At 48.8% G+C, this 26,673-nt stretch overlaps 1 protein-coding gene across 2 annotated transcripts in view; it reads left to right on the top strand.

Moving 5' to 3' along the window:
• The window catches only part of LOC119963356 (short transient receptor potential channel 3), a 204,464-nt gene that overhangs the window by 170,792 nt on the left and 6,999 nt on the right, over nucleotides 1–26,673 (top strand). For both annotated transcript variants that reach the window (XM_038792368.1, XM_038792367.1), the window contains one exon: nucleotides 18,105–18,191. In XM_038792368.1, coding sequence (XP_038648296.1) covers nucleotides 18,105–18,191 — 87 coding nt within the window. The remainder of the gene's footprint in view (nucleotides 1–18,104; nucleotides 18,192–26,673) is intronic.

The following is a 26,673-nucleotide window of genomic DNA, read 5'->3' as shown; positions in this document are numbered from 1 at the left end:
GAGGGGTTTTGGAAGGGGGTGGCGGGGATTTTGTCGGAAGTGGTTGGGTCTAGGGTCAGGCCGGGCTGGGGATTCTGTTACAGTGGAGGGATACGCGGCCCCCGAGTTCGGAGACCTGGGTCAACGACATGTCTGGGTTCATCAAGTTGGAGAGGATGAAATTTGCCCTGAGGGGGCCGGTACAGGGGTTACTTCGGCGGTGGCAGCCCTTTCTCGATTTCCTGGCGAAGGGGTAGAGAGTGGTCGGTCTCGGCAGCAGCGGGGGGGGGGGGGTTTGGTGATGGTTGGGGGGTGTGTTTTTGCGGCGGTGGATTTGTTATGTTATTTTCTTCTTTCTTGTATTGTTATTTGTTATTATTTATTTTGGGGGGAGAGTTCTTTTCTTGTTTTGTTTTGGTGTGGAAACACACCTTGTTTGTTTTAAATTGCGGGGAGAAAATTTGTTATTGTTATTGTTATTAAAAAACTTGAATAAAAATTAGTTTTTAAAAAAAGGGAGGCAAAGGCAAGCGCATCCGCTCTCATCCCCAGGCTGGTCCAAAACCCCGAAGACCGCCACTTTCAGGCATGGCTCCACCGTCATGGCTGTCCAGTACTTGCAAGTCTGGGGCAAGACCAGAACATGTGGGCGTGGTTGGCCGGGCCTCCTTGGCACCGTTCACATCTGTCCTCCACCTCCGGGAAGAACCTACTCATACGGGTTCTTGTTGAGTGGGCTCTATGTACCACTTTTAGCTGCGTCAGGCTGAGCCTTGCGCACGTGGAGGTGGAGTTGACCCTATGCAATGCTTCGCTCCAGAGACCCACCCTATCTCCATCCCCAGGTCGTCCTCCCATTTCTTTCTTGTTGCATCCAGTACAGTGTCGGCCCTCTCTATCAGTCGGTCATACATGTCACTACAGTTTCCTTTATCTAGTATGCTTGCGTCCAGTAACTCTTCCAGTAGTGTCTGTCGTGGCGGTTGTGGGTACGTCCTTGTCTCCTTTCGTAGGAAGTTTTTGAGCTGTAGATACCTTAGCTCGTTCCCCCTGGCTAGCTGGAATTTCTCTGTCAGTTCGTCCAGTGTTGCGATCCTGCCGTCCGTGTATAGGTCCCTGACTGTCAGTGTCCCTCCGTCCTGCCTCCAGCTTTTGAAGGTGGCGTCAGTCAGTGCTGGTGGGAACCTATGGTTGTTGCAGATGGGGCTTTGTCCGACATTTTGGTCAGGCCAAATTACTGCCGTAGTTGGTTCCAGGATTGGAGGGTGGCTATCACCACCAGGCTGCTGGAGTGTTTTTTGGGTGGGGATGGGAGCGCCGCTGTGGCGAGGGCCCGGAGGGAGGTCCCCATGCAGGAGGCCTCCTCCGCGCGCACCCACTCGGCTTCGGGCTCCTTGATCCATCCCCTTATTCGCTCGGCCGTCGCCGCCCAGTGGTAGAATTGTAGGTTTGGGAGGCCCCCCCCCCCCCTGGATTTGGTTTTTTGTAGCACCTTCTTTGGGATCCTAGCATCCCCCCCCCCCCCCCCCCCATACGAACGCCAGGATAAGTTTGTCCAGCGCTTTGAAAAAGGCCTCGGGGATGTAGATCGGAATGGATCTAAACAGGAAGAGGTACCTGGGCAGTACGTTCATTTTGATCGTCTGGACTCTCCCCGCGAGGGAGAGTGGGAGTGTGTTCCATCTTTGCAGGTCCTTTTTTACTTCCTCTGTCAGACTGGTGAGGTTCCATTTGTGGATCCCTTTCCAGTCATGGGCTATTTGGATCCCCAGGTAGCGGAATTTGAGTCGGGCTTGTTGAAACGACAGTCCCGTTAGTGCTGTGCCCCCTCTGCAGGTGTACCGGGAAGATCTCACTTTTGCTCATGTTGAGTTTGTAGCCCGAGAAGGCACCAAACTCTTTCAGGAGCACGATGATTCCGTCCATGCTGCTCTGTGGGTCCGAAATGCAGAGGAGCAGGTCATCTGCATAGAGCGAGACTCTGTGCTCTCTGCCTCCCCTTCGGATCCCCCTCCAGCTTTTTGCTGCCCTGAGCGCGATTGCTAGCGGTTCGATCGCTAGAGCGAACAGCAGCGGGGACAGTGGACATTCTTGTCTGGTGCCCCTGTGCAGCTGGAAGTATCGGGAGTTGGTATTATTGGTCCGTATGCTCGCCATGGGAGCGTTGTATAGGAGCTTTATCCAAGCGGTGAACCCTGTTCCAAGCCCAAACCGCTCCAGTACCTCGATGAGGTATTTCCATTCGATTCTGTCGAAGACCTTTTCTGTGTCTAGGGAGACGATCACCTCTCGTGTTCTCTCCTCGGAGGGGGTCATTATCACGTTCAGCAGGCGCCTGATGTTCGAGGTAAGCTGGCTACCTTTGACGAAGCCCGTCTGGTCCTCTGCGACCACCTCAGGTACATAGTCTTCTAGCTTTTTGGCTAGGATTTTGGCCAATATTTTGGCATCCGCGTTCAGCAGTGAGATGGGTCTGTATGACCCACATTCCGTTGGGTCTTTGTCTTTCTTCGGTATCAGCGAGATTGAGGCCTGTGCTGGCGTAGGTGGCAGTGTGCCCCCAATTAGCGAGTCTGTGAATATCTCCCGCAGGTTTGGGGCCAATGCTGTCACAAATTTTTGTAGAAGTCCGCCGGGAACCCGTCTGGTCCCGGCGCCTCCCTCGCCTGCATGGAGCTAATGCTGTCCATGATCTCCCCCAGTGCTAGTGGTGCTTCCAAGCCCCATAGGGTATGTCAGATCGAATGCGGGCGAAGGCCTGTTGTTCCTCGGCCGAGAGGGGAAAATGTGTGGACTGGATAAGTGGGCGGGCCTTCTCCGCGTATTTTCCCCTCTCAGCCGAGGCACAACAGGCCTTCGCCCGCATTCGATCTGACATAGCGAAGGCCGGGATGCACGCAGTAGATGAGAAACTGCCTTTCCAAGTAGAAAGCGACGCTTCAGATGTCGCACTTGCCGCCACGCTGAATCAGGCAGGCAGACCCGTGGCATTCTTTTCACGCACCCTCCACGCCTCCGAAATTCGGCATTCCCACTGTAGGTATGTGTACTTGCAGTAGGGGGATGTCTGCCTGTACCTGTAATACAGGTACCTCCGGTAAGCCCCTGCCGGTTAGCTCCGCCCACAGGGAGCTTGTGTATAAATATGCATGTGAGTCACTCAGACCTTAGTCTACAGTTGCAGATGGAGGAATAGCATCGCACAGCAATAAATTGTAGCGCTAACAATTATACTCAAAGACGAGAGACTAGTACAATCGAGGCTTTATTGCTGTGCGATGCTGTTCCTCCATCTGCAACTATAGACTAAGGTCTGAGTGACTCACACGCATATTTATACACAAGCTCCCTGTGGGCGGAGCTAGCCGGCAGGGGCTTATTGGAGGAACCTGTATTACAGGTACAGGCATACATCTGCCCTACTGCAAGTACGCATATCTACAGTGGTTATATCACCACAGTGCCTCTGGTATCCCTGATTTGTGCAATTTCTCTGGTGGCTGCATGCTTTCTCAGCTGGTGTGCCAACAGGTGGTTGGCTTTGTCTCCGTGTTCGTATAGGGTCCCATGCGCCAGGCGGAGTTGGTGCACCGCTTTCCTGGTGGAGAGCAGGTCAAAGTTCCTTTGTAGTTCTTTCCTCTCCGCCAGGAGCTCTACGGTCGGGGCCTCGGAGTATTTACGGTCTACCTCCAGTATGGAGTCGACCAGCTGCTGCCTAGCCGCCATTTCCTCCCTATCTCTTCGCGCTTTGAAAGCAATTATTTCCCCTCTTAGTACAGCCTTTAGCGCTTCCCAGAACGTGGAGGGTGAGACCTTCCCGTTCTGGCTTGTTCTCCGTGTACTCTGCTATGGCCCACGCTATCCTTTCGTTGAAGGCCTTGTCAGCTAGTAGGCAACTTCCAACCTCCATGTGGGGCGCTGGGTCCTGCCCGTCTCCAGCCACACGTCCATGTAGTGTAGAGCGTGGTCTGATATCACAATTGCGGAGTATTCCACTTTGTCTATCCCTGGAAGCACCGTTTTCCCCACCACAAAGAAGTCAATTCTGGTGTATACGTTGTGTACTGGGGAGAAGAAGGAGAATTCCTTCTCCCCTGGGTGGGTGAACCTCCAGGGGTCCACCGCTCCCATCTGCTCCATAAAGTGACTGAGTTCACTTGCCATGCTTGAGGTTTTCCCCGTTTTGGGGTTTGATCTGTCTGTCTTTGGATCCTGTGCACAGTTGAAGTCCCCCCCCCCCCCCCCATGATTAGTCGATGCGTCGCTATGTCAGGGATTTCTGCCATGGTCTTCTTGTTGAAGCTTGTGTCGTCCCAGTTGGGTGCGTACATGTTAACTAGTACTACCGGTGCCGCATCCAGGGCCCCGCTGACCATGACATACCGTCCCCCTGGGCCCGTAACCGTCTTTGTCGCCCTAAACATCGTCTTCTTGCCGATCAGTATCGCCATCCCCCTGGCCCTGTCCCATAGCAGGAATGGTGAATTTGTCCCACCCAGCCCTTTCTTACCCGCAGTCGGTCCTGATCTGTCAGGTGTGTCTCTTGAAGGAAGACTATGTCGCCCCTCACATTTCTTAGGTCGGTGCGGACTCTGGACCTCTTCACTGGGCCGCTGAGTCCCCTTAAGTTCCAGATGACTATCCTGGTGGGGAGCTTCTGCCCCCTCTTTCCTGTGGGATTAACCATACTTACCCGGTGGACGTGCCCCTGCCCTCCGGGGTTTCCCTTTGTTAGGGGGCCGTCCAGGATGGCCGTTGTCGCTGCTCTCTCCATGCGGTCGGGTCCCTGCGCTCTGGGGTTTCCCTTTGTCCCAGGGGCACCCGACATGGCCGCCCACTGTGCGTCCGCCACGCGGGTAGTCCCCTGCACTCTGGGGTCTCCCTTCGCCCAGAGACAGTACTGGGTGGGTGCTTGCAGCGACTCCTTGTTTCGAGCCCTTAGTTTTGGCGCTTTGTAGCCCTATTCCTTTTCTAGCCTTGTTTGTCCCTCCTTCCCTATGTCCCCCCTCCCCGGTCTCTCCCTCCCTGTGTCCCCCCCACCCCCGATCTCTCCCTTTTCCCCCCCTCTCCCGTATACCCCTCCTTTGTCCCTCTTTCCCCTGTTCCTGTCCCCGTTTGCTCTCCCGACTTTGATGGGTGATCCCCCCTCCCCTGCCTGGCGCCTTCCCCCCTGTTGGGGGCGCGCTGTGGCCCTGCTTTGTTGCGTGTCCCGGCGCTAGCTTTCCTGCTAGTACGGTGGCCCCTCTCCCGGGAGTTACTGTCTCGGTTCTCCCCTTCCCGGCCTCTGCGGTTTTCTGCCCGCTCTTCCCCTATCGAACCCTGCACCCCTCTAGCTTGCTCTCCCTTCTCCATTTCATTCGTTCCCTCGTGCTGGGGCCTGGTCTCCCACCTGAAGTGGTTCCCTCGGGCAGTGGTTTGCTCTTTGTTCAGGGTGCGCTCGCCGTGGCAGGGGCGGGGGGGAGCCTGGCGTTGCCTCACCCCCCCCACCCCCCCCCCCGTCGGCGTGTTGTTGCCCCTTGCCAGGGACCCCTCGTTTCTATCCTCGCTGCTGGTTTTCCAGCCCGTGTTCCCTGACAAACATGTTTGCTTCGGCGGGGGCTGTAAAGAAATACTCTCTTTCTTGGTATGTCACCCAGAGTTTCGCTGGGTACAGCATACCAAAACGCACATCGCTCTTGTGAAGAGCTGCTTTCGCTCTATTGAACTCGGCCCGTCTCCTGGCTAGGTCTGCCCCAATGTCCTCGTAAATTCTAATGGAGTGTCCTTCCCATTTGCAGGTTCTGTTTTTACTGGCCCAGCGCAGGATTGTTTCCCTGTCTTGGTACCGGTGCAGTTTAGCTATAACTGCTCTCAGGGTGGTCCCCTGCTTTGGGCTTTGGGCGCAGCAGCCGGTGTGCTCTGTCCATTTCTGGTGGGTTGGGAAAGGTTTCCCTCCCCACTAAGTTGCCCAGCATCTCGGCCACGTATGTCGTGGGGTTTCTACCCTCGATCCCCTCTGGCAGGCCCACTATCCTGACATTTTGCCTTCTCGAGCGGTTTTCCTGGTCGTCCACTCTGCCCTTCAGGCTCCCCTGTGTTGTGTCCGGTCTCACCACCTCCCTCTCCAGGGCCGTGATCCGGTCACTCATGTCAGTTGCTACATTCTCCAGCTCCTTAATGGTCGCCCCTTGGGCTTCCAGTTTCTCCCCTTGGGCTTCCAGTTTCTCCTCCTGCTCTGCCCAGGGAGAGCTGCACCTCCGTCAGGGTCTTGGCCATTGCTGCCTGCACTGCAGCCTCTATGTCTGCGTTTGCCTCTACCTTGTTTAGCTGCTGATGTTCCCTCAGCGCCTCGGCAAAGGCTGCCTTCCAGTTCCAGCTCCCCCCTGGCCCCGGGAGCGAGTGCTCCTGTCTGCCCAGCTCTTTTTGATGCGGCGATACTTGCGTTACACCGCTTTGTGCGCTGATTAGCTCGTCTGAACTGGCTCGCCTATTGCCCCTTCTGCCTTTGGTGCCCCTTCTCCCTCTGCTTTGGCTCCCTTCTGGCATTTTCCCCCCCCCTTCCCTTTCCTTTTTTTCTTTTTTTCCTTCCCCTCCCCCCCCCCCACTTTCTTTCCCCCCCATTGTTTTACGTTTGTTTGTTTCTTCCCTTTTTCTTTTCCCCTCCCTTCTCTCCCTTACCACTTTGTTTTTCCTCTTGTATAAAATTCTTTCCAGAAGAACATGTTTTGGGTGAGAGAAAAAAAGTGCAAAAAGATTTTTTTTTCCTCCCCCCTCTCTGTAAAAATTTTATTTTTGCAAAAGTTATTTTTTCCTTTCTTTTTCCCTCAGTCATCCAGGGTCGAGAGAGAGAGAGAGAGAGAGAGGCTTCTGGTCGGGAGTCCCTCTTTGTTCCTGCCTCGTGGTGGTCGCTGCCGGGAGGCGTGGGGAGGCCAGTCGGTCGGTCCCCACTGCTGTCCCCGCTGTTTGGTCCGGGCCGCCTCTCGTTGCATCCTGCGCTCTCCTGATGGGGGGGGGGGGGGGGTCTCGTCGGTCGCTCCTCCGTTCCTCCCTGCAGGTTCGGCCCCCGCTTCGGTCCGGGCCGCCGCTTGTCCTGCCCTGCGCTCTGCTGCCGTGCGTGGGGGCGGGGGTGGGTGCCGCCGGATCGTTCCGCTCCCGAGGGCCCAGATCTCCTGCTCCCGATTTCGCGGGTCTTTAATTTTACGGAGACCCCCCGAAAAAGCCCCGACTTCGTGGACCTGCGGGAGCCTTTTTTCTGCGACCGCTCCGCTCACGAACGCCACTGGAAGTCCCCAGTTCACGATATAGTAACAAATCAATTCTGTAAATTCTATGAAAACTCTCCTCGGTACCGAAAACTAGGCTAAATGTGGCCTCGGCTGCACGCTCCCCACTGAGACCCCGATCTAACTCGTGTGCCATTCGATAGCGAGCATTAGGAAACATGCAGCTAAACGCACTTGCTGTGGGGCTTTGTTCCCATTTAGTTAAATCACCTCCAGAGAGTGAGATGTAAGAGTGTGGATTGGAGAGAGACAGATAGGTGGGAGTGTAGGTGGAAAGAGATTTGTGTGTGTTTAGGTGGAAGAGAGAGAAAGAGGGAAAGGGAGAGGTGGGTGTGTGAGTGAGTGAGAGCGAGAGGTGGGTGTATGAATGAGAGAGAGCGAGCCAGAGAGGTGGGTGTATGAATGAGAGAGAGCGAGTCAGAGAGGTGGGAGTATGAGTGAGAGAGCGAGACAGAGAGGTGGGTGTATGAATGAGAGAGCGAGACAGAGAGGTGGGTGTATGAATGAGAGAGAGCGAGCCAGAGAGGTTGGTGTATGAGTGAGAGAGAGCAAGTCAGAGAGGTGGGTGTATGATGAGAGAACGAGTCAGAGGCGTGGGTATGGGTGAGTGAGCGAGACAGAGAGATGGGTGTATGAGTGAGAGAGAGCGAGTCAGAGGTGGGTGTATGAGTGAGAAAGTGAGACAGAGAGGTGGGTGTATGATGAGAGAGCGAGACAGAGAGGTAGTTGTGTGAGAAAGAGTAAGACAGTGAGGTGGGTGTTTTGTTATGCTCTTGACGTAGCATAAGCTGCTTTCTTGATGTACACTCTGCAAAGGAATGTTCAGACTTGGAGATAGCTTTAACACATTTATTAAACTGTTCACAATTCTCCTACTTGGATTCGACTCCCCTGTTAATCCTGCTATAACTACTCAGACTACCTAACCAGTCTGCTACAATCAACGTGGTGGGTCTGATGTGTTTCAATCAACCCTATCTGTACTCACTAAGTGCCTCCACTGGAAAGAGGAAGATCATGTGTGCTGTGTCCTTATATATGGGTTGGTGTAATGCCCTCCTATGGTAGTGTCATCTCTGTGTGTGTCTTGAATGCCCATTGATCGCGTCCTATCTTACTGACCTATTGGTTGACTGTCTGTGTGTTATGATGTCTCTGGTGCTCCCTCTAGTGTCTAGCTAGGTATAGTGTGTTCACATTAACCCCTTGTGCATTTACAGTGATGCATATCACCACATCCCCCCTTTTTTCGTGTTACATATTTTCTGTACAGTGTTAAAGAAAATTGAACAAAAACAGGTATATAAGTGATGCTATGTACAAGGTATGATGACTGTGATGACTATACAATAGTATACAAGACCAAATAATAGTTGCAATGACTTTGTAGATAAGACAATACAAAATAAAAGTTATGAGTCCAATAGTTCATGAATTTATATGGTCTGGTATAGAAATGTCAATGGTGACGTCATTCCCTTGTGAACGCCGACAGTGTCCTGGTGTTTGGTCATCAGGAGGTGTTCAAGTGTTCAAATCACTTCATTGACTGATTTGGAGTCTTTTTTGTTTTCGATGCTTATGGTAGCAATTCTTGATGGCATCTGTCCTGAAAGCTGGGTTGCCTGTTGGTAGTGTATCAAATGTGGATTGGTAAGATGCATCGTCCTGCCATGGTATGTCATTGCACTGAGCTGAGCAGTAACAGTGTCCCGCATTTGCAGAGTTGCACCATGTCGTACCAGTCGTAGTTCCATTGTTAATGTTGTTGTCGTGCTTGTTGTCGACGTTGTTGCCTTTGGTACGCTTTGTGTCGTTGTCTTTGATATGGTTTTCATAGGTTGTGTTGTGTTGGTTGGTTTTGTTGTCGTGTTTGCTGCGCACAAGGACCACACTCTGTGGATAATACAAGTCCTTCACACAATTACTCGTGTCAGCATCCTTTGTGGCGTCTTCTGTTTCCTTGAGTGTGCCATCACTGAGTTTGCGACGCTTCCTGTCAGGAGTCATGTCCTGTTCACTTGAATCAGTTTTGGCTTGTTGATGCTCCCTGTCAGGAGCCCTTTCTAGTTCACCTGAATCAGCTTTCGGTTTCTTGCTGATCCCCGTCTGGAGTCATTTCAGGTTCACTTGAGTCAGCTGAGGTTTCTTGGTGCTCCCCGTCCGGAGTCAAAACATTCAGGAAGGCATTTGCTTGTGGAGAGGCTCGAGCGGATGAGGATTGAATGAACGTGGTGTCACCGGAGTCACCAGTAGTCTCAATGTGATTGTCGAGTGCCTCTGTACACACTAGCCGAGGTCTGTCACGTTGCACATCTTGTATAGGGAAGTAGGATGCCGTCGTCACTTGTCGCATATACAGTGGGTAGAGCCTCAGTAGCTTCTTGTCATTCACTTCTTGCTGTGCACTTGAGTATGGCAGACTGTCATAGTCTTTCTGTTGTTCACTTGAGCGTGGCAGGCTTGCATCGTCTGCTACTGGTTACTCAGAGGAGGTTGCTAGACCCTCATGGTCTTGTTCATGCAAGGACTGCGCTCTGGAGTCTTGCATTCCTTCCATTGTGGAGTCCGTCCATGATGTCGCTGTGGAGGCTTGTGTCACTCGAGTCACTTCTTGTTCATGCAAAGACTGCGCTCTGGAGTCTTGCGTTGCTTCTATCGTGGAGTCTGTCCATGAGCTCGCTGTGGAGGCTTGGACCCTTCGTGGTGCATGGACCACTCTCTGTGTAGAGTTGGGGACTCTTCGCGGTGCATGGACCACTCTCTGTGTGGCAGCAGGCTGCTCTCTGTGGGCTTGTACTGCTCTCTGTCTCTTGGCATCAAGCCGCAGTATAATCCTGCACTCACGAGTTGGGATGTCATATATGCTGGGCTGAGGATTCCCCAATCCGAAGAACTCGTCGTCGGAGTCTTCAATGTACAACACCTCTAGTTGCGATTTGGATTTGGTACTGGGGTAGCCATGTCCCAAGGTGAAATCTTCATCTGAGTCTTTGTCTACAAAAAACATATCATCTTCTAGGGCAGTGCTTACTGCATGTTGCAGGGTTCTGTGGATGATACTTTCAGCTACTGGTCGAAGATCGGGCATTGTGCTGTCGTTCCAGGTGAAAGAATCGGGTTTTACGGCTTTAAAACTTTTTTTACGTGTTTTGGGACATTTCCCCTTTAAGGGGGCGTGGTCCAGGGCCTCTGACGTCACGAAGCTTGTGACGTAGAGCGTAGGAAGCGATTGCGCATGCGCAGATCGCTGTTCCTTTACTTTGCGCCCTTCTCTCAACTGCGCATGTGTGGCACCTTTTCCAAGATGGCCACCAATCAAAACTGCTGTTTCCTGCAATGGAAAGCCTACCTTCACCTCGTGGTCAGTACTGGCGCCTCTTTTACTGTTTTTTCTTGTATGTTCCTCGCAGAATTCTTGGAATTTGTCCAGGACTGCCTGGAAGTCGCTCTTGTTTTGCCCCTTTGAGTGTTTGAAGATGTGGAAGATTTCAGCTGCTCTTGGACCAGCAAAGGTAAGTAGAAGCTTCATTTTCTCAGCATCCGCCATGCCATCTAGGTCGGACGCTACCAGGTAGATCACGACTATCTGCCTGAATGCATGCCAGTTTTCACTGAGATTGCCTTGGTACCTGAGCTGCTGTGGAACCGGAATCTCGAACATCATCTTGCCTGGGTGAAATTGCTGGTTGTCACTGTTTGCTGAATTGTAACTATATGGATTTAACAGTCACTCACTGGTACCATGTTTTGTTATGCTCTTGACGTAGCATAAGCTGCTTCTTTGATGGACAGTCTGACAAAGGAAGGTTCAGACTTGGAGATAGCTTTAACACATTTATTAAACTGTTAACAACTCTCCTACTTGGATTCGACTCTCCAGTTAATCCTGCTATAACTACTCAGACTACCTAACCAGTCTGCTACAATCCACGTGGTGGGTCTTATGTGTTTCAATCAACATTGTTAAGAAGAGTTAAGAAGAGCGAGGAGAGGACACGAAAAGTTGTTGGCGGATAGGATCAAGGAAAACCCTAAGGCTTTCTATAGGTATATCAGGAACAAAAGAATGACTAGAGTAAAATTAGGGCCAATCAAGGATAGTAGTGGAAAGTTGTGTGTGGAATCAGAGGAGATAGGGGAAGCGTTAAATGGATATTTTTCGTCAGTGTTTACACTGGAGAAAGACAATGTTGTCGAGGAGAATACTCAGGTTCAGTCAACCAGGCTAGATGGAATTGAGGTTCAAAAGGAGGAGGTGTTAGCAATTTTGGAAAATGTAAAAATAGATAAGTCCCCTGGGCCAGATGGGATTTATCCTAGGATTCTCTGGGAAGCCAGGGAGGAGATTGCAGAGCCTTTGTCCTTGATCTTTATGTCGTCTTTGTCGACAGGAATAGTGCCGGAAGACTGGAGGATAGCAAATGTTGTCCCCTTGTTCAAGAAGGGGAGTAGAGACAACCCTGGTAATTATAGACCTGTGAGCCTCACTTCGGTTGTGGGTAAAATGTTGGAAAAGGTTATAAGAGATAGGGTTTATAATCATCTTCAAAAGAACAAGTTGATTAGCGATAGTCAACACGGTTTTGTGAAGGGTAGGTCATGCCTCACAAACCTTATTGAGTTTTTTGAGAAAGTGACCAAACAGGTGGATGAGGGTAAAGCGGTTGATGTGGTGTATATGGATTTCAGTAAGGCATTTGATAAGGTTCCCCACGGTAGGCTATTGCAGAAAATAAGGAAGTATGGGATTGAAGGTGATTTAGCGGTTTGGATCAGTAATTGGCTAGCTGAAAGAAGACAGAGAGTGGTGGTTGATGGCAAATGTTCATCCTGGAGTTCAGTTACTAGTGGTGTACAGCAAGGATCTGTTTTGGGGCCACTGCTGTTTGTCATTTTTATAAATGACCTGGAAGAGGGTGTAGAAGGATGGGTTAGTAAATTTGCAGATGACACGAAGGTCGGTGGAGTTGTGGATAGTGCTGAAGGATGTTATAGGATACAGAGGGACATAGATAAGCTGCAGAGCTGGGCTGAGAGGTGGCAGATGGAGTTTAATGCGGAAAAGTGTGAGGTGGTTCACTTTGGAAGGAGTAACAGGAATGCAGAGTACTGGGCTAATGGCAAGATTCTTGGTAGTGTAGATGAACAGAGAGATCTCGGCATCCAGGTACTTAAATCCCTGAAAGTTGCCACCCAGGTTAATAGGGCTGTTAAGAAGGCATATGGTATGCTAGCCTTTATCAGTAGGGGGATTGAGTTTCGGAGCCACAAGGTCATGCTGCAGCTGTACATAACTCTGGTGCGGCCGCTCCTGGAGTACTGCGTGCAGTTCTGGTCACCACATTATAGGAAGGATGTGGAAGCTTTGGAAAGGGTTCAGAGGAGATTTACTAGGATGTTGCCTGGTATGGAGGGAAGGTCTTACGAGGAAAGGTTCAGGGACTTGAGGTTGTTTTCGTTAGAGAGGAGAAGGCTGAGAGGTGACTTAATAGAGACATATAAGATAGAGGGTTAGGTAGGGTGGACAGTGAGAGTCTTTTTCCTCGGATGGAGATGACCAACACGAGGGGACATAGCTTTAAATTGAGGGGTGGTAGATATAGGACAGATGTCAGAGGCAGTTTCTTTACTCAGAGAGTAGTAGGGGTATGGAACGCCCTGCCTGCAACAGTAGTAGACTCGCCAACTTTAAGGGCATTTAAGTGGTCACTGGATAGACACATGGATGAAAATGGAATAGTGTAGGTCAGATAGGCTTCAGATGGTTTCACAGGTCGGCGCAACATCGAGGGCCGAAGGGCCCGTACTGCGCTGTAATGTTCTATGTTCTATGTTCTAACCCTATCTGTACTCACTAAGTGTCTCCACTGGAAAGAGGAAGATCATGTGTGCTGTGTCCTTATATATGGGTTGGTGTAATGCGCTCCTGTGGTGGTGTAACCTCTGTGTGTGTCTTGAATGCCTATTGGTTGCATCCTATCTTACTGACCTATTAGTTGACTGTCTGTGTGTTATGATGTCTCTGGTGCTCCCTGTTGTATCTAGCTAGGTGTAGTGTGTTCACATTAACCCCTTGTACATTTACAGTGATCCATATCATCACAGTGGGTGTATGAGTGAGAGAGAGTGAGACAGAGAGGTGGGTGTGTAGGTGAAGGAGAGAAAGAGAGGGATGGGTGTGTGGGTGAGGAAGAGAGAGATAGGCAGAAATTGTGTGTGAGTTTGAGAGAGGGTGTGTATGTGTGTCCCAAGAGAGCGTGTGTGTGTTCGAGAGTATGTGTGTGTCCAAGTGAGTGTGTGTGTGTGTCATATGAGAATCCATCTCTCCAGCAACAGCCCTAATATTAAACAAATCTATGAACAAAAGAAGCAGTATCACTTCTCCCAATAAAAATTACAAAAATAAGTTTGGACTTAAGAATTTGTTGAATAAGATAACTTTTTAATTATAATAAACGTATACATAAAAGAAATAGAAAAGACATTTATCATGTTTTTTGTATGTTTGTACAAAACATACACATTTGCCAAAATAGTCAATTGTTTGTGCCTTATTTCTCAAAATAATAAGAACGTTTTTGCGGGTTCCATTAGTACTCTTGGGAAGTCAAAAGGGTTCCATGGTTGGAAATGTTTGGGCAACTCTTGAACTCTTGCATGCAAATGGTGCTTGTGGCTGTGCACACTAAGAGGCCGAGCTCCAAGTCATTGTCAACACCGTCACTGAGTGCATGGGCCTTACAGTAAACATCTGTAATACAAAGGTCCCCTACCAACCTGTCCCACAGCACTGCACTGCCCCCTGGGTATCAAAATCCACAATGGGGCCTTGGACAATGTGGATTACTTTCCATACCTTGGGAGCCTATTGTCAACGAGGGCAGACATTGACTCCCGACCGGAGGTTCAGGGCCCCGTATTGACAGGCAGAGCTGCGTGGAGTACTCCGGGGCCCTGCTAACCCGCTTCAGGTATTAGAATCAGGAAAGTCCAGAGTGAAATGCCCACGTTTTGACGCTGGAGTGGGGACATATGAAAATGAAATGAAATAAATGAAATGAAAATTGTTTATTGTCACGAGTAGGCTTCAAATGAAGTTACTGTGAAAAGCCCCTAGTCGCCACATTCCGGCGTCTGTTCAGGCATAGCCCCATTATTGGAGAATCCCGCCACATGTCTCTGTGCCATATAGTGGAGGGCGAGTATCACTACTAATCTGTAGACCATGAGCTCAATGCCAGGTCTGAGGTCCCAATGACCCCAAAACAAGCGGTCTATTCGGAGCTACAACACAGAACATGAGCCCCAGGAGAGCAGACGAAATGTACCAAGGACATCCTCAAAGCCTCCTTGAAAAAGTACAACATTCCCATCAACATCTGGGAATCCCTGGTCCAGGACCACCTGAAGTGGAGGAAAAGCATTCCGATATGGGGCCCTGCACTTCCGGTCGGGAGGAAAAGCATTTGGGAAATAGCTGAGTGTCATCGCTGAGAGCAAGCTGAAGTCAAGTGTCGACAGCAGAAGGAGCGCATGGCACCCTGGGAACTCCGCCCACCCGCTCCGCCAACCACTGTCGGCCCTACATGTGATAGAGACCATAGGTAACGCATTGGATCCCACAGTTACCCGGGAATAATTTTTAGTGTTGGAAGGAAGTCACCTTCATCTCCGCGGGGTTGCCGAGGAAGAAGTGACTTCTCATGAAAACCAAGTTCGGAATTGCTCAGGCATGGATTCTCTGTAATGTGGAAGGAGTTGACTTTGTTGTCATATACTTGCTGCTTTGAATAGTTGCAAATTGTGTTTCCTATGCTCGCTGATTTTCCCTCTGCCCACTCCTCCATCACTAAAAGAAACCAGATGAAAACTTCTGTGATTGCTATAGTAATAAGTTACACCGTGTAAGGTATAGCTAACATTAAATACTCACTTATTTACCAAGTCTCCATCAGTTTGAAACAGAATTTGAGCAAACGTGAAACTGTTTTCTATCTTTTTGCTAAGGGCTGTTAGTACTTGGACTGCTTATGCGTATTTATCTCAAGGGGGAGACAAATGAGGACCAGGCGGGAGGGTATTTTGGGGTGTCTCCCCAGGATGGTTGGCCTCTGGGTAGGGTGGCATCCTGGCACTGCCAGCATGACCAGGTGGCACTGCAGGGTGGCCAGGTGGCACTGCCAGCATGGCCAGGTGGCACTGCCAGCATGGCCAGGTGGCACTGCCAGCATGACCAGGTGGCACTGCCAGCATGGCCAGGTGGCACTGCCAGCATGGCCAGGTGGCACTGCAGCATGGCCAGGTGGCACTGCCAGCATGGCCGGTGGCACTGCCAGCATGGCCGGTGGCACTGCAGGGTGGCCAGGTGGCACTGGCAGGGGCACTGCCAGGGTGGGGATCAGACCTGAGAGTGCCCTGCTTGTGTCGGGTGTGTGGGCCCCAGGACCCCCTTATAGGTGAGTTGGGGCATTGGGAAGTCAAAAGATTAGAGGGGCAATTTAAAAATGGTGTCCTGATCACCTCGGGAAGTGATGAGGATTAGTCTCTAGGTGTCATTGGTGATCCAGATTGGTGTCTGGGTGTTATTGGGGATCCGGATTGGTCTCTGGGTGTTATTGGGGATCCGGATTGGTCTCTGGGTGTTATTGGTGATCCAGATTGGTCTCTGGGTGTTATTGGGGATCCGGATTGGTCTCTGGGTGTTATTGGGGATCCGGATTGGTCTCTGGGAGTTATTGGGGATCTGGATTGGTGTCTGGGTGTTATTGGTGATCCGGATTGGTGTCTGGGTGTTATTGGGGATCCGGATTGGTCTCTGGGTGTTATTGGGGATCCGGATTGGTCTCTGGGTGTCATTGGTGATCCAGATTGGTCTCTGGGTGTTATTGGGGATCCGGATTGGTCTCTGGGTGTTATTGGGGATCCGGATTGGTCTCTGGGTGTTATTGGGGATCCGGATTTGTGTCTGGGTGTTATTGGTGATCCGGATTGGTGTTGGAGTGTTATTGGGGATCCGGATTGGTCTCTGGGTGTTACTGGGGATCCGGATTGGTGTCTGGGTGTCATTGGGGATCCGGATTGGTTTCTGGGTGTTATTGGGGATCTGGATTGGTCTCTGGGTGTTATTGGGGATCCGGATTGGTCTCTGGGTGTTATTGGGGATCCGGATTGGTCTCTGGGTGTTATTGGGGATTCGGATTGGTCTCTGGGTGTTATTGGTGATCCGGATTGGTCTCTGGGTGTTATTGGGGATCCGGATTGGTCTCTGGGTGTTATTGGAGATCCGGATTGGTCTCTGGGTATTATTGGTGATCCAGATTGGTGTCTGGGTGTTAATGGGGATCCGGATTTGTGTCTGGGTGTTATTGGTGATCCGGATTGGTCTCTGGGTGTTATTGGGGATCCGGATTGGTCTCTGGGTGTTATTGGGGATCCGGATTGGTCTCTGGGTGTCATTGGTGATCCAGATTGGTCTCTGGGTGTTATTGGGGATCCGGATTGGTCTCTGGGTGTTATTGGGGATCCGGATTGGTCTCTGGGAGTTATTGGGGATCCGTATTGGTGTCTGGGTGTTATTGGTGATCCGGATTGGTGTTGGAGTGTTATTGGGGATCCGGATTGGTCTCTGGGTGTTACTGGGGATCCGGATTGGTGTCTGGGTGTCATTGGGGATCCGGATTGGTTTCTGGGTGTTATTGGGGATCTGGATTGGTCTCTGGGTGTTATTGGGGATCCGGATTGGTCTCTGGGTGTTATTGGGGATCCGGATTGGTCTCTGGGTGTTATTGGGGATCCGGATTGGTCTCTGGGTGTTATTGGTGATCCGGATTGGTCTCTGGGTGTTATTGGGGATCCGGATTGGTCTCTGGGTGTTATTGGAGATCCGGATTGGTCTCTGGGTATTATTGGTGATCCAGATTGGTGTCTGGGTGTTAATGGGGATCCGGATTTGTGTCTGGGTGTTATTGGTGATCCGGATTGGTTTCTGGGTGTTATTGGGGATCCGGATTGGTCACTGGGTGTTATTGGGGATCCGGATTGGTCTCTGGGTGTTATTGGGGATCTGGATTGGTCTCTGGGTGTTACTGGGGATCCGGATTGGTCTCTGGGTGTTATTGGGGATCCGGATTGGTCTCTGGGTGTTACTGGGGATCCGGATTGGTCACTGGGTGTTATTGGGGATTCAAGCCTTGGGTGCCTGAAGTTTGGACATTCTTCCCGTGTGTGCGTGGGTTTCATTGGGGTGCTCTGGCTTCTTCCCACAGTCCAAAGATGTGCAGGTTAGGTGAATTGGCCATGATAAATTGGCCCTTAGTGTCCAAGGATGTGTAGGTTATGTGAGGCTACGAGGATAAGGTGTGGGAGTGGGCCTAGGTAGAGTGCTCTTTCAGAGGATCGGTGCAGACTCAATGGGCCGAATAGCCTCCTGCTGAGCTGGAGGGGTTCTATGGAGTTCCGGCGAACGGAGTTCCTCAGTGCAGGAAATGCGACTGAATGTGGCCTCAGGCGGCATTCCCTGCTCGGCCACCAAACAAAAGAGTGCCGTTAGATGAAATGAAAATGAATGAAATGAAATGAAAATCGCTTATCGTTACGAGTAGGCTTCAAATGAAGTTACTGTTAAAAGCCCCTAGTTGCCACATTCCGGCGCCTGTTCGGGGAGGCCGGTACGGGAATTGAACCGTGCATCTGGCCTGCCTTTGTCTGCTGTCAAAGCCAGCAATTTAGCCCTTTGCTAAACCAGAGATCGCGGGGTTGTTCCCACTGGTCCCCTTGATTCTCGCCCAGAACAAACGCTGATTTTTGTTTGGTTAGATTACACCCTCTATCTTTTTAAAGGTTTGTATTCTGTTTTCCCAGCTCAATCTTTTTGCACAGTCAAATCTAAGGATTTCAGAAACCCAAAGTTTCAACAGCATTCTAATAAATCAACCCACGAGATATCAGGTATGTTCTATGTGTGAATATTTTCTCTGCTCTCATTTTTGACTTGTTAAATCTGTTGAATGTCAAATATTATTGTGCCATGACAGGAGAATAGAATGAGATTAATTGAAATTTTAAAGACTGTCCACTATCCTTCGTTGTATTTACTTTGCCATCTCTTTTTTTTTCTCCCCCAAGTGTGTTTATTGGGTTTTCACATTTTGTATTTCACAACTCATATGTTATATCTTACACTTTACATAACCGCACCGATCAGAGAAAAAAATCCAAAACAAAACAACCTCATAAAAACGAGCAAGAAATCAGAGGTATAAAGACAGGCAGATGGCAGTCCAGATATTTACATACAATTCCTTTCGTTCCTGCTGTGGCCGTGTCCCTCCTTTGACCGTCCTACCCTTATTGTAGTTCCCAGTTTGGCCCGGGCGCATATTGTCTATCTGCAGTTTTAGTCTCTTGTCCCTCTCAATTTCCTTGTATATCCTCCCCTCTCTTTCCTATCCTTGTGTGCTTGTATGCAATAATTTCCTCCCTTATCATGGCTTTCAGCACCTCCCAGAACGTGGTAATTGAAATCTCCCCATTCTGGTGTTGGTAACGTACCCATCTATGGCCTGTGATGTCTGTTCACAGAATGCCTTGTCAGCCAGGAGAGCTGTGTCCAGCCTCCATGGCGAACATGGTGCCCGGCCCATCTCCAATCTACATCTACATAGTGTGGAGCGTGGTCAGAGATTATGATTGCGGAGTGCACTGCTCCTACTACCCCTGGAAGCGCTGTTTCCCCACTACAAAGAAGTTGATTCTGGTATGGACCCTGTGTATCTGGAAGAAGAAGGAATACTCCTTCTCCTCTGGGTGTGTGGACCTCCATGGGTCCACTGCCACCATCTGCTTCATGAACACGCCAGTTCCATCACCATGTTTAACATTTTCCCCGACTTACGGTTTGATCTGGCTGTCCGTGCGTCATGTACACAGTTAAAGTCCCCCCAAATAATGAGTTGGTGTGAGTTCATGTCGGGGATTTCTGCCGTGGTTTTATTCATGAATTCCGCGTCATCCCGGTTGGGGGTCGACATGTTAACAAGGACCACTGGTGCCCCCTCCAGGACACCACTGACCATGACGTACCATCCCCCTTGGTCTGTAACCATCCTCGTCATTGTAAATGCTGTCCTCCTATTGAGCAGTATCGCCATGTGGCTGAGCCCCTGTGTTCCGGGGTTTCCCTTTGACCAGGTGCTACCCTAGATGGCCACCGTCTATGTATACGCCATGTAGATGTGCTCCTGCACTCCAGGGTTTCCCTTTAGTTGGGGGCCCTCCAAGGTGGCTGTTGGCGATGCCTTTGTATTCCTTGCCGCCATGTGAGATCTGTCGTAGTCAGCCCAGTGCCTCCCCTACCCCTTATTCCCCCATCCCTCGGCTTTCCCCCGGATCTGACTCCTCTCCATCTTCCCCCATCATCCCTAGAAGTTCCCATCACCCAGCAATTCCCCCTTGTTTTCCTCCTCTAACCCCCCCCCAATCTAGAGTATTCTCTTTCCCAGTCGCCAGGCACCCTCCCCCTTCGGGGAGATGTGCCGCATTGCGTCCCCTCATCCCCACCTCGCTCGTACTTCCTTGTGCGAGCTCACCCGCCGGGATGGTGCACCCCCGCCCCCGGGGTCGATCTATACCTTACCCTGACCGATGCTTGCCTCTCCCCCCCCCCCCCCCCCCCCCCCCCCCCCCCCCATTCCTCTTCCATCAGATTTGAAGACAAGGCGGTTCAGTCCTGCACAAATAATCTCTACATTTTTTTAATGTTGAATGATACGATGAAGTGCCTAGTTTACTGCTGGTTTTGTTGCCTTCCCAGCCTATGCTTCTGCACAAATTCATCTACTTCCGATTGTGCAGCGAAATAACACTTCCTGCCTTGGAAAGTAACGCAGAACTTAGCGGGGTACAGCTTTGTTCTTATAAAGAGCCACCTTGGCTTTGTTAAATTCCGCATGCCGCTTGTCTGCCCCAATGTCCTGGTACACCCGGATTGATTGACCCTCCCATTTACAGGACAGTGTGTGCCTTGCCCAGTTTAGGATCTTATCCTGGTCTTGGTACTGGTGCAGTTTTGCAATCATGGCCCGCGGCTGTTCCCTGGCCTTGGGCTTTGGCTGGAGTGACTGGTCAGTGTATTATTCCTTGTGTCTGAATAAAGCTCGTAGTCTTACAGTTGAAGTAGATGCTTTATTGTGAGTTTGTTCTCTCTCCAGCTCTTAGACTATGTTACATCTGAGCTGCCTGTCTGTACCCTGCTCACCAGCTGCCGTTCCTGTGAAGAGAGAGAAAGTACTCTCTGTTTGTCTGTGTATATATACATCTCTGGTGCTCCCTCTAGTGGTTACTTAGTTGTAGTGTATTTACATTAACCCCTTGTGTATATAGTGTGATGCATATCCCTGCATCCCCCCTTTTTTCTTGTTACATATTTTCTGTACTTCGTTAAAGAAAATTGTACAAAACAGGTAGATAAATGATGATATGCACAAGTTGCGATGATATTGATGATTATACAATGCCAGTTAATATTTGTGAGTCCAATCTTAACTTTGAAAATTTATGAGTCCAAACTTTGAGTTTGAACATCATGAGGTGTTTGAATCACTTTGTTGTCTGATTTAGACTTATTTTCTATGCTTGTGGTAGCGATTCTGGCATGTCATCTTTGTTGTCTGACCTGGACTTTTTTCTGTGCTTGCGGTGTTGATTCTGTATGTCATCTGCCTTGAAAGCTGGTTTGCTTGTTTGTAGTGGAGCAAATGTGAATTTGTGAGATTCGTTGTCATGCCATGGTATGTTTGTACTCTTGCCATTGTTTTGAGCTGTGCCGTTACATTGTCCTTCATGTGCAGAGTTGTACCATGTCATACAAGTTGTTGTTTCTTTGTTGTTTTTGTCGTTTCTGTCTTTGTTGTTTCCGTTGTTGTTCTTGTTGTTTTTGTCGTGCTTGTTGTTGCTGTTGTTGGTTTTGTTATGCTTCTTGTTGTTGTTTTTGTTGTTGTTCTTGTAGTTTTTTGTTGTCATGCTTGTAGTTTTTGTTATTGTGCTTGTAATTTTTGTTGTTGTTCTTATTCTGCTTCTTGTTGTTTTTGTTGTTATTGTTTCTGTTGTGCTTCTTGTGGTTTTTGTTGTTTTTGTTGCGCTCAATGACTTCCATGTGGATAATTCGGGTCATTCTCAAAGTTATTTGTGTCAGTGTCCTTTGTGGTATCTTCTTGAGGATTGTGTGATTGATCTGGTGTTGCATTGGTCTTGGTGACATCAGTCATTTGTGGTTGATGTGATTCCTCTTTTATTCCTTGCTGCTCCTCTTCTGGAGTCATTTCTGGTTCACTTGAATCATCATTGATTTCGTGGTGCTCTTTTGGAGTCATGTCAGGTTCACTTGGATTGTCTTCGGTTTCTTGATGCTCCTCTTCTGGAGTCAAAATCTTCAAGATTTCTTTTTCTTGTGGATAGGTTAGAGTAGATGAGGTTTTAATTGACGTGATCTCACTGGACTCAAGAGTAGTTTCACTTTGATTGTTGAGTGCTTCTGTACATACGAGCTGAGATATGTCAGTCTCGCTGTGATTTGCACATCTTGTATGGGAATTATGATTTCTTCGTCACTTGTCTCACATACAGTGGGTAGACATTCAGTGTCTTCTTGTTGGTTAAATGAGCTGGGTAGACTTTCATAGTCTTCCTCTGGTGGCTCAAATAAGCTGGGTAGACTTTCATAGTCTTTTTGTTGTTCACATGAGCTTGGTAGACTTTCATAGTCTGCTGCTGGTTGCTCAGATAAGGTTGATAGACCTTCATGGTTTTGTTCATGCATGGACGTCGCTATGGAGTCTTGAGTTGCTTCCATTGTAGAGTCTGCCATCGAGCTCTCTGTGGAGGTTTGTATTGCTCTCTCTGTGGAGTCTTTCATCGCTCTCTGTGTGCAGTTGTGCAGTGGTCTCTTTGTGGAGTCGATCTGTGCGCTCAAACGGAGTCGGTCAGTACTCGCTGTGTGGCATCGTTTTCTTCTTGGGTATTTGTCAGTTTGCTGTCATCCAATGTGTCGACGATCTGCCATTGTATCATGGTATTGGTTTTATCTACCATGTGTAGAGTCGTGTTGAGCTTTTCAACCATGGTGCTGATGCTTTTATGATCATCATATCCGAATAACTCAGCCATGTCTGAGTAATATTTTTCGATAAACAAATCATCTTCTTTGTTTTTGGATTTGTCATTATGCTCTTCACTTTGAGTGGTGCAAACTGCTTGTTCCAGGGTGCTGCGGAGGTTATTTTCAACTGCTGGAGAAGTTCAGGCATTGTTCTGTCTATCGAGGTGAACAAATTGTGTTTGTAGCTTTAAAACTCTTTTTAATTTTCGGACATTTCCCCTTTAAGTGGGCGTGGTCCTAAAGCATAGGAATTGATTGTGCATGCGCAAATTAATTTTCCTTTACTGTGCGCTTTTTCGTAAACTGCGCGTGTGCAGATTTCCGCCCAAAACGTCTTTTTTCAATTGTGCATGCGCGGTTGCCATTTCCTGCACATGCGCAGACCCAGATTTGCGTCTTTTGTTCCCTGGGGAGTTTAAAATGTGCTCAGTCGCAATTTTAACTTTTTCAGACCCATGAAAAAGAACTTTTTTGCCGTTTTTTCTTGTTAAAAACTTGAAGTTATTTTTTTCTTGCGATCTGCTCTTGCCAATCGTGATTTCCAGCATTAAACCTTTCTGTTCTGATGATTGTTTGAGTTTTGCATCACTCATCTCCTGTGCAATTTGGTATCTGAGCATTGAGTATACAGCATTGTTACTGGGGTTACAGTAATCTTATTTTTTTTTAAGTATTACTTCTAATTTGGTGTTGTCTTCACCTCTCTAGCTTCATGTCCTGGTAGGAGAAGTGCTATTTTCATTTCTTCTGAGGCTGCGCTTAACTCATTAGTTATGATATACAGTTCGAATGTTTGATTAACATTTTTCCATCTATGACTTAAATTCCCGGTTGTTTTCAGCTGCGGTAGAGTTCCAATGAGTTGCATCGACTCAGCGAAGTCTTCCCATGTCTGAGTTTTCTTCTGTTTTCGATTGTGCTTTGTCTGCATCTTGTGTAACTTTTCTAGTCAGCGTTCTGATGTCACCTGGTCCTGGTACCATGCATTATTCCTTGTGTCTGAATAAAGCTCGTAGTCTTACAGTTGAAGTAGATGCTTTATTGTGAGTTTGTTCTCTCTCCAGAGCTTAGACTATGTTACATCTGAGCTGCCTGTCTGTGCCCTGCTCACCAGCTGCCGTTCCTGTGAAGAGAGAGAAAGTACTCCCTGTTTGTCTGTGTATATATACAACTCTGGTGCTCCCTCTAGTGGTTACTTAGTTGTAGTGTATTTACATTAACCCCTTGTGTATATACAGTGATGCATATCACTACAGTCAGCTCTGTTCACTTGTGGGGGTTTGGGGAAGCTTTCCCCTCCAACTAGTTTGCCCAACATCTAGGCCACGTACTCTGTAGGGTTTCTGCCCTTGGTGCCCTCCAGTAAGCCAACATTGTGGACGTTTTAGTGGCGAGATCGATTTTCTTGGTCCTTGTCCCTTGTGTCGCCACCAACCTTGCCATCTCTATCTCCAGTAAGTCGGTTCAATCGCTCTGGTCGATCGCAGCCTTCTGCAGCTCTCTGATCGTCACCTCCTGAGTCTCTAACCACTGTTCCAGCGCTGCCACGGTCACCTTCACCGGTGCCATCATTTCAAATTTGACTGCATCCTTTAGCTCCTGGAGTTCATGTGTTAGGAATTCCCTCTATTCGTTAATCGGGAGGTAGCCCGGCATATGTTCTGGCAGTCCATCCCATTCGGGTGTGGCTGGGACCTTGTCACCCATGTTCACCATCGCCTCAGTCTTTCTTTCCCAGATTTTACAGCCTCTGCTGTCTCTTTGGCTCCTCATGTTGCTGTTGCTTGGCATGTTTTGTTCATTATGGTGGTGTTGGAGGAGGGTGGGGGTGTTTTTCCCGGGTTTATCCGCCTATTTTGGGTTAAAAGTGCCTAATTTTGAGTTTCCAGGAGGAGCCATCTTTCGTGCATCCACTCAGTATATCCCCATCCCCCGAAGTCTACATTGCCGCCTCTGGGAAATGTTCCTCATGTTCTCCGTTTGTAGTGAAACTTCAGATGTGTATAAAGAATTTGCTCACAATTTTAACACAAATACTGAACAGAGGAAATTTTTCTCCCACCCCTGCGCAGAATTGAAGCCCATTATAGACACATTTTTAAGAATGGTTACGTTGGATAAATCTCACTCTACGACAAGAATGGGTCAAATGTCATTATCGTCTCAAAGCTGCAAATAGCATACCTTCTCACTTTTGGATCACTTCATCTGATTGATTACCTACGTCCCAAGGAAGTACCAGGAACTGGGCCAACAAATCAAAATACTGGCAACGGTCTGTTTATCACATTGGATCAAAAAGATTCAAACACAACGAGGCTGTACATAATAGTCTCTGTTCATGGCGACTTGCCTCCTCGTTTATCCCAGACTTGTGGAGTGGTGTCGCTCGTGCTATGTATAGCTAATTGTCTTTCTGTAATGTATGGCATAGCCATAGTTTCACCATGAAGATCATTAGCTCCATTTCTCACACATTTCTATGCATAGAAGTATAGATAAATTACAACACAAACAGGATATTTGGCCCAAATATTCCTTGTCTGTGTTTACTCTACATGCAAGAAAACAATGTTAATCATAGTCATCCACCCGGTTCCCTTGTCCTTCAAACTGCTTCACTGTGTCCATTTTGATCTTGAATGTTGATAGTTTTTTGCCTTAACCACTAACTCTGGCAGTGAATTCCGATGCACCACGACAGTCTGTATGAAGTTTCCCTTGCCCTCAGTTATTAAATCGAGTAGCTAAATAGATTACCACCCTCTTTCACTTAGATTGCCTGTGATCAGATGTTTCTGTATTCATCATAAAGTTAGACCATCCCAGGTCTGATAAGGAGGTTGACTCACATTGAAGGCTTTATATAACAAGGTGCCTGCCTCTCTAACTTCTATAAATAGTCACTAATTAAAGAAGCAATTAGGAAAGTCACATGATGTCACCACCTGGTCTATTTTAAATCATGACTCATTTTCACTGAATCCTTTCCTCAAGGACAGAGTATATAAATCTGCAGCATAAAGTGTTGTTGACAAAGATGTCACCAGAAATTCACTAAGGGCACAGTCTTTGACACACAGAGCAACACAGAAGATCATAGAATCCCTACAGTAGAGAAGGAGGCCATTCAGCCCGTATCCGTATCCCAATAACCCCTTAACCTACACATTTTTAGACAATAAGGGGCAATTTAGCATGGCCAATCCACCTAACCTGCACATTTTTGGACTGTGGGAGGAAACTGGAGCACCTGGAGGAAACCTACACAGACACTGGGAGAACATGTAAGCTCCACACAGACATCCTCCCAAGACCAGAATTGAACCCGGGTCCCTGGTACTAACCACTGTGCCACTGGGAATAATGGTCCCAATAAAACATTGGAAGTATTTAGGAAAAGGCATGATGCCGAATGCTGAACTCCAGCAATGATGTAATGAGCAGATGGTGCTCGTTTGGACAGAAGCCACAGGAAACATCGCGTGGAATAGGGAAAATACTACGTTATTTAGGAATATTCCTACTGCACCACAAAACCTCCTCTTAATGGCAGGGCATCATTAGAATTATTTTAATCTGTTTTCTGTCAGTCAAGTAGATTGTGAGGCTAACTGGCTGTCCGGCTATAAAACCTGTGCTATAAGGCTTTATGGAAAACAAATTGAAAAGTTGGGGGGTCGTGGCGTGTGAGCAGAGTGAGGTAAAGAAAGAGGGACAACCTGGCACATGGGCACCTTGGCACTGGCACCCTGACAGTGCCACTGCCAGAGAGGGGTCAACCAATCCTGATGAAACGTTCTGAATGGCATGAAGACAGAGGCTAATTGCGGCAGTATTGCTTGAGGGCCCAAGAGAAAGCACTCATTCTTCTCCTGGCCCACAAGCAGTGCTGGAACTGTCGCTGGCAACTCCGTCACGGTTTCCAAGCCCAGCGAAACCCTGGACCATTGCCGTTAACTCCAAATTGGTAATAAATTCTCCAGCACAAACCCTCAATTTGACATTATAATTACTGCTCTGCCTCTCAGGAGTCATCTGACCCCAAACCCACACTTGTGGAACTGGAAGTCGGCACTTTTGTAATGGGTTGGGGTCGGGTTTCCTATTTTTAATAATTGAACATTCCACAACATTGTTCCTGTGAACCCCCCTCAACCACCCCATCGTGACCTCTGGACTCCCTCACTGCACCCGACCTACCTTTAAGGGGGTCCTCGAGACCCCCCCCCCTCACTCCGCGGCTTAAGGGTAGACACCCCTGGGCCCGATCCC

This window comes from Scyliorhinus canicula, chromosome 3 (genome assembly GCF_902713615.1).
Source record: "Scyliorhinus canicula chromosome 3, sScyCan1.1, whole genome shotgun sequence".
In the NCBI taxonomy this organism is placed as follows: domain Eukaryota; kingdom Metazoa; phylum Chordata; class Chondrichthyes; order Carcharhiniformes; family Scyliorhinidae; genus Scyliorhinus; species Scyliorhinus canicula.
The sequence above is the reverse complement of the archived record's forward strand: the minus strand, read 5'-3'. Positions and strand labels throughout refer to the sequence as shown.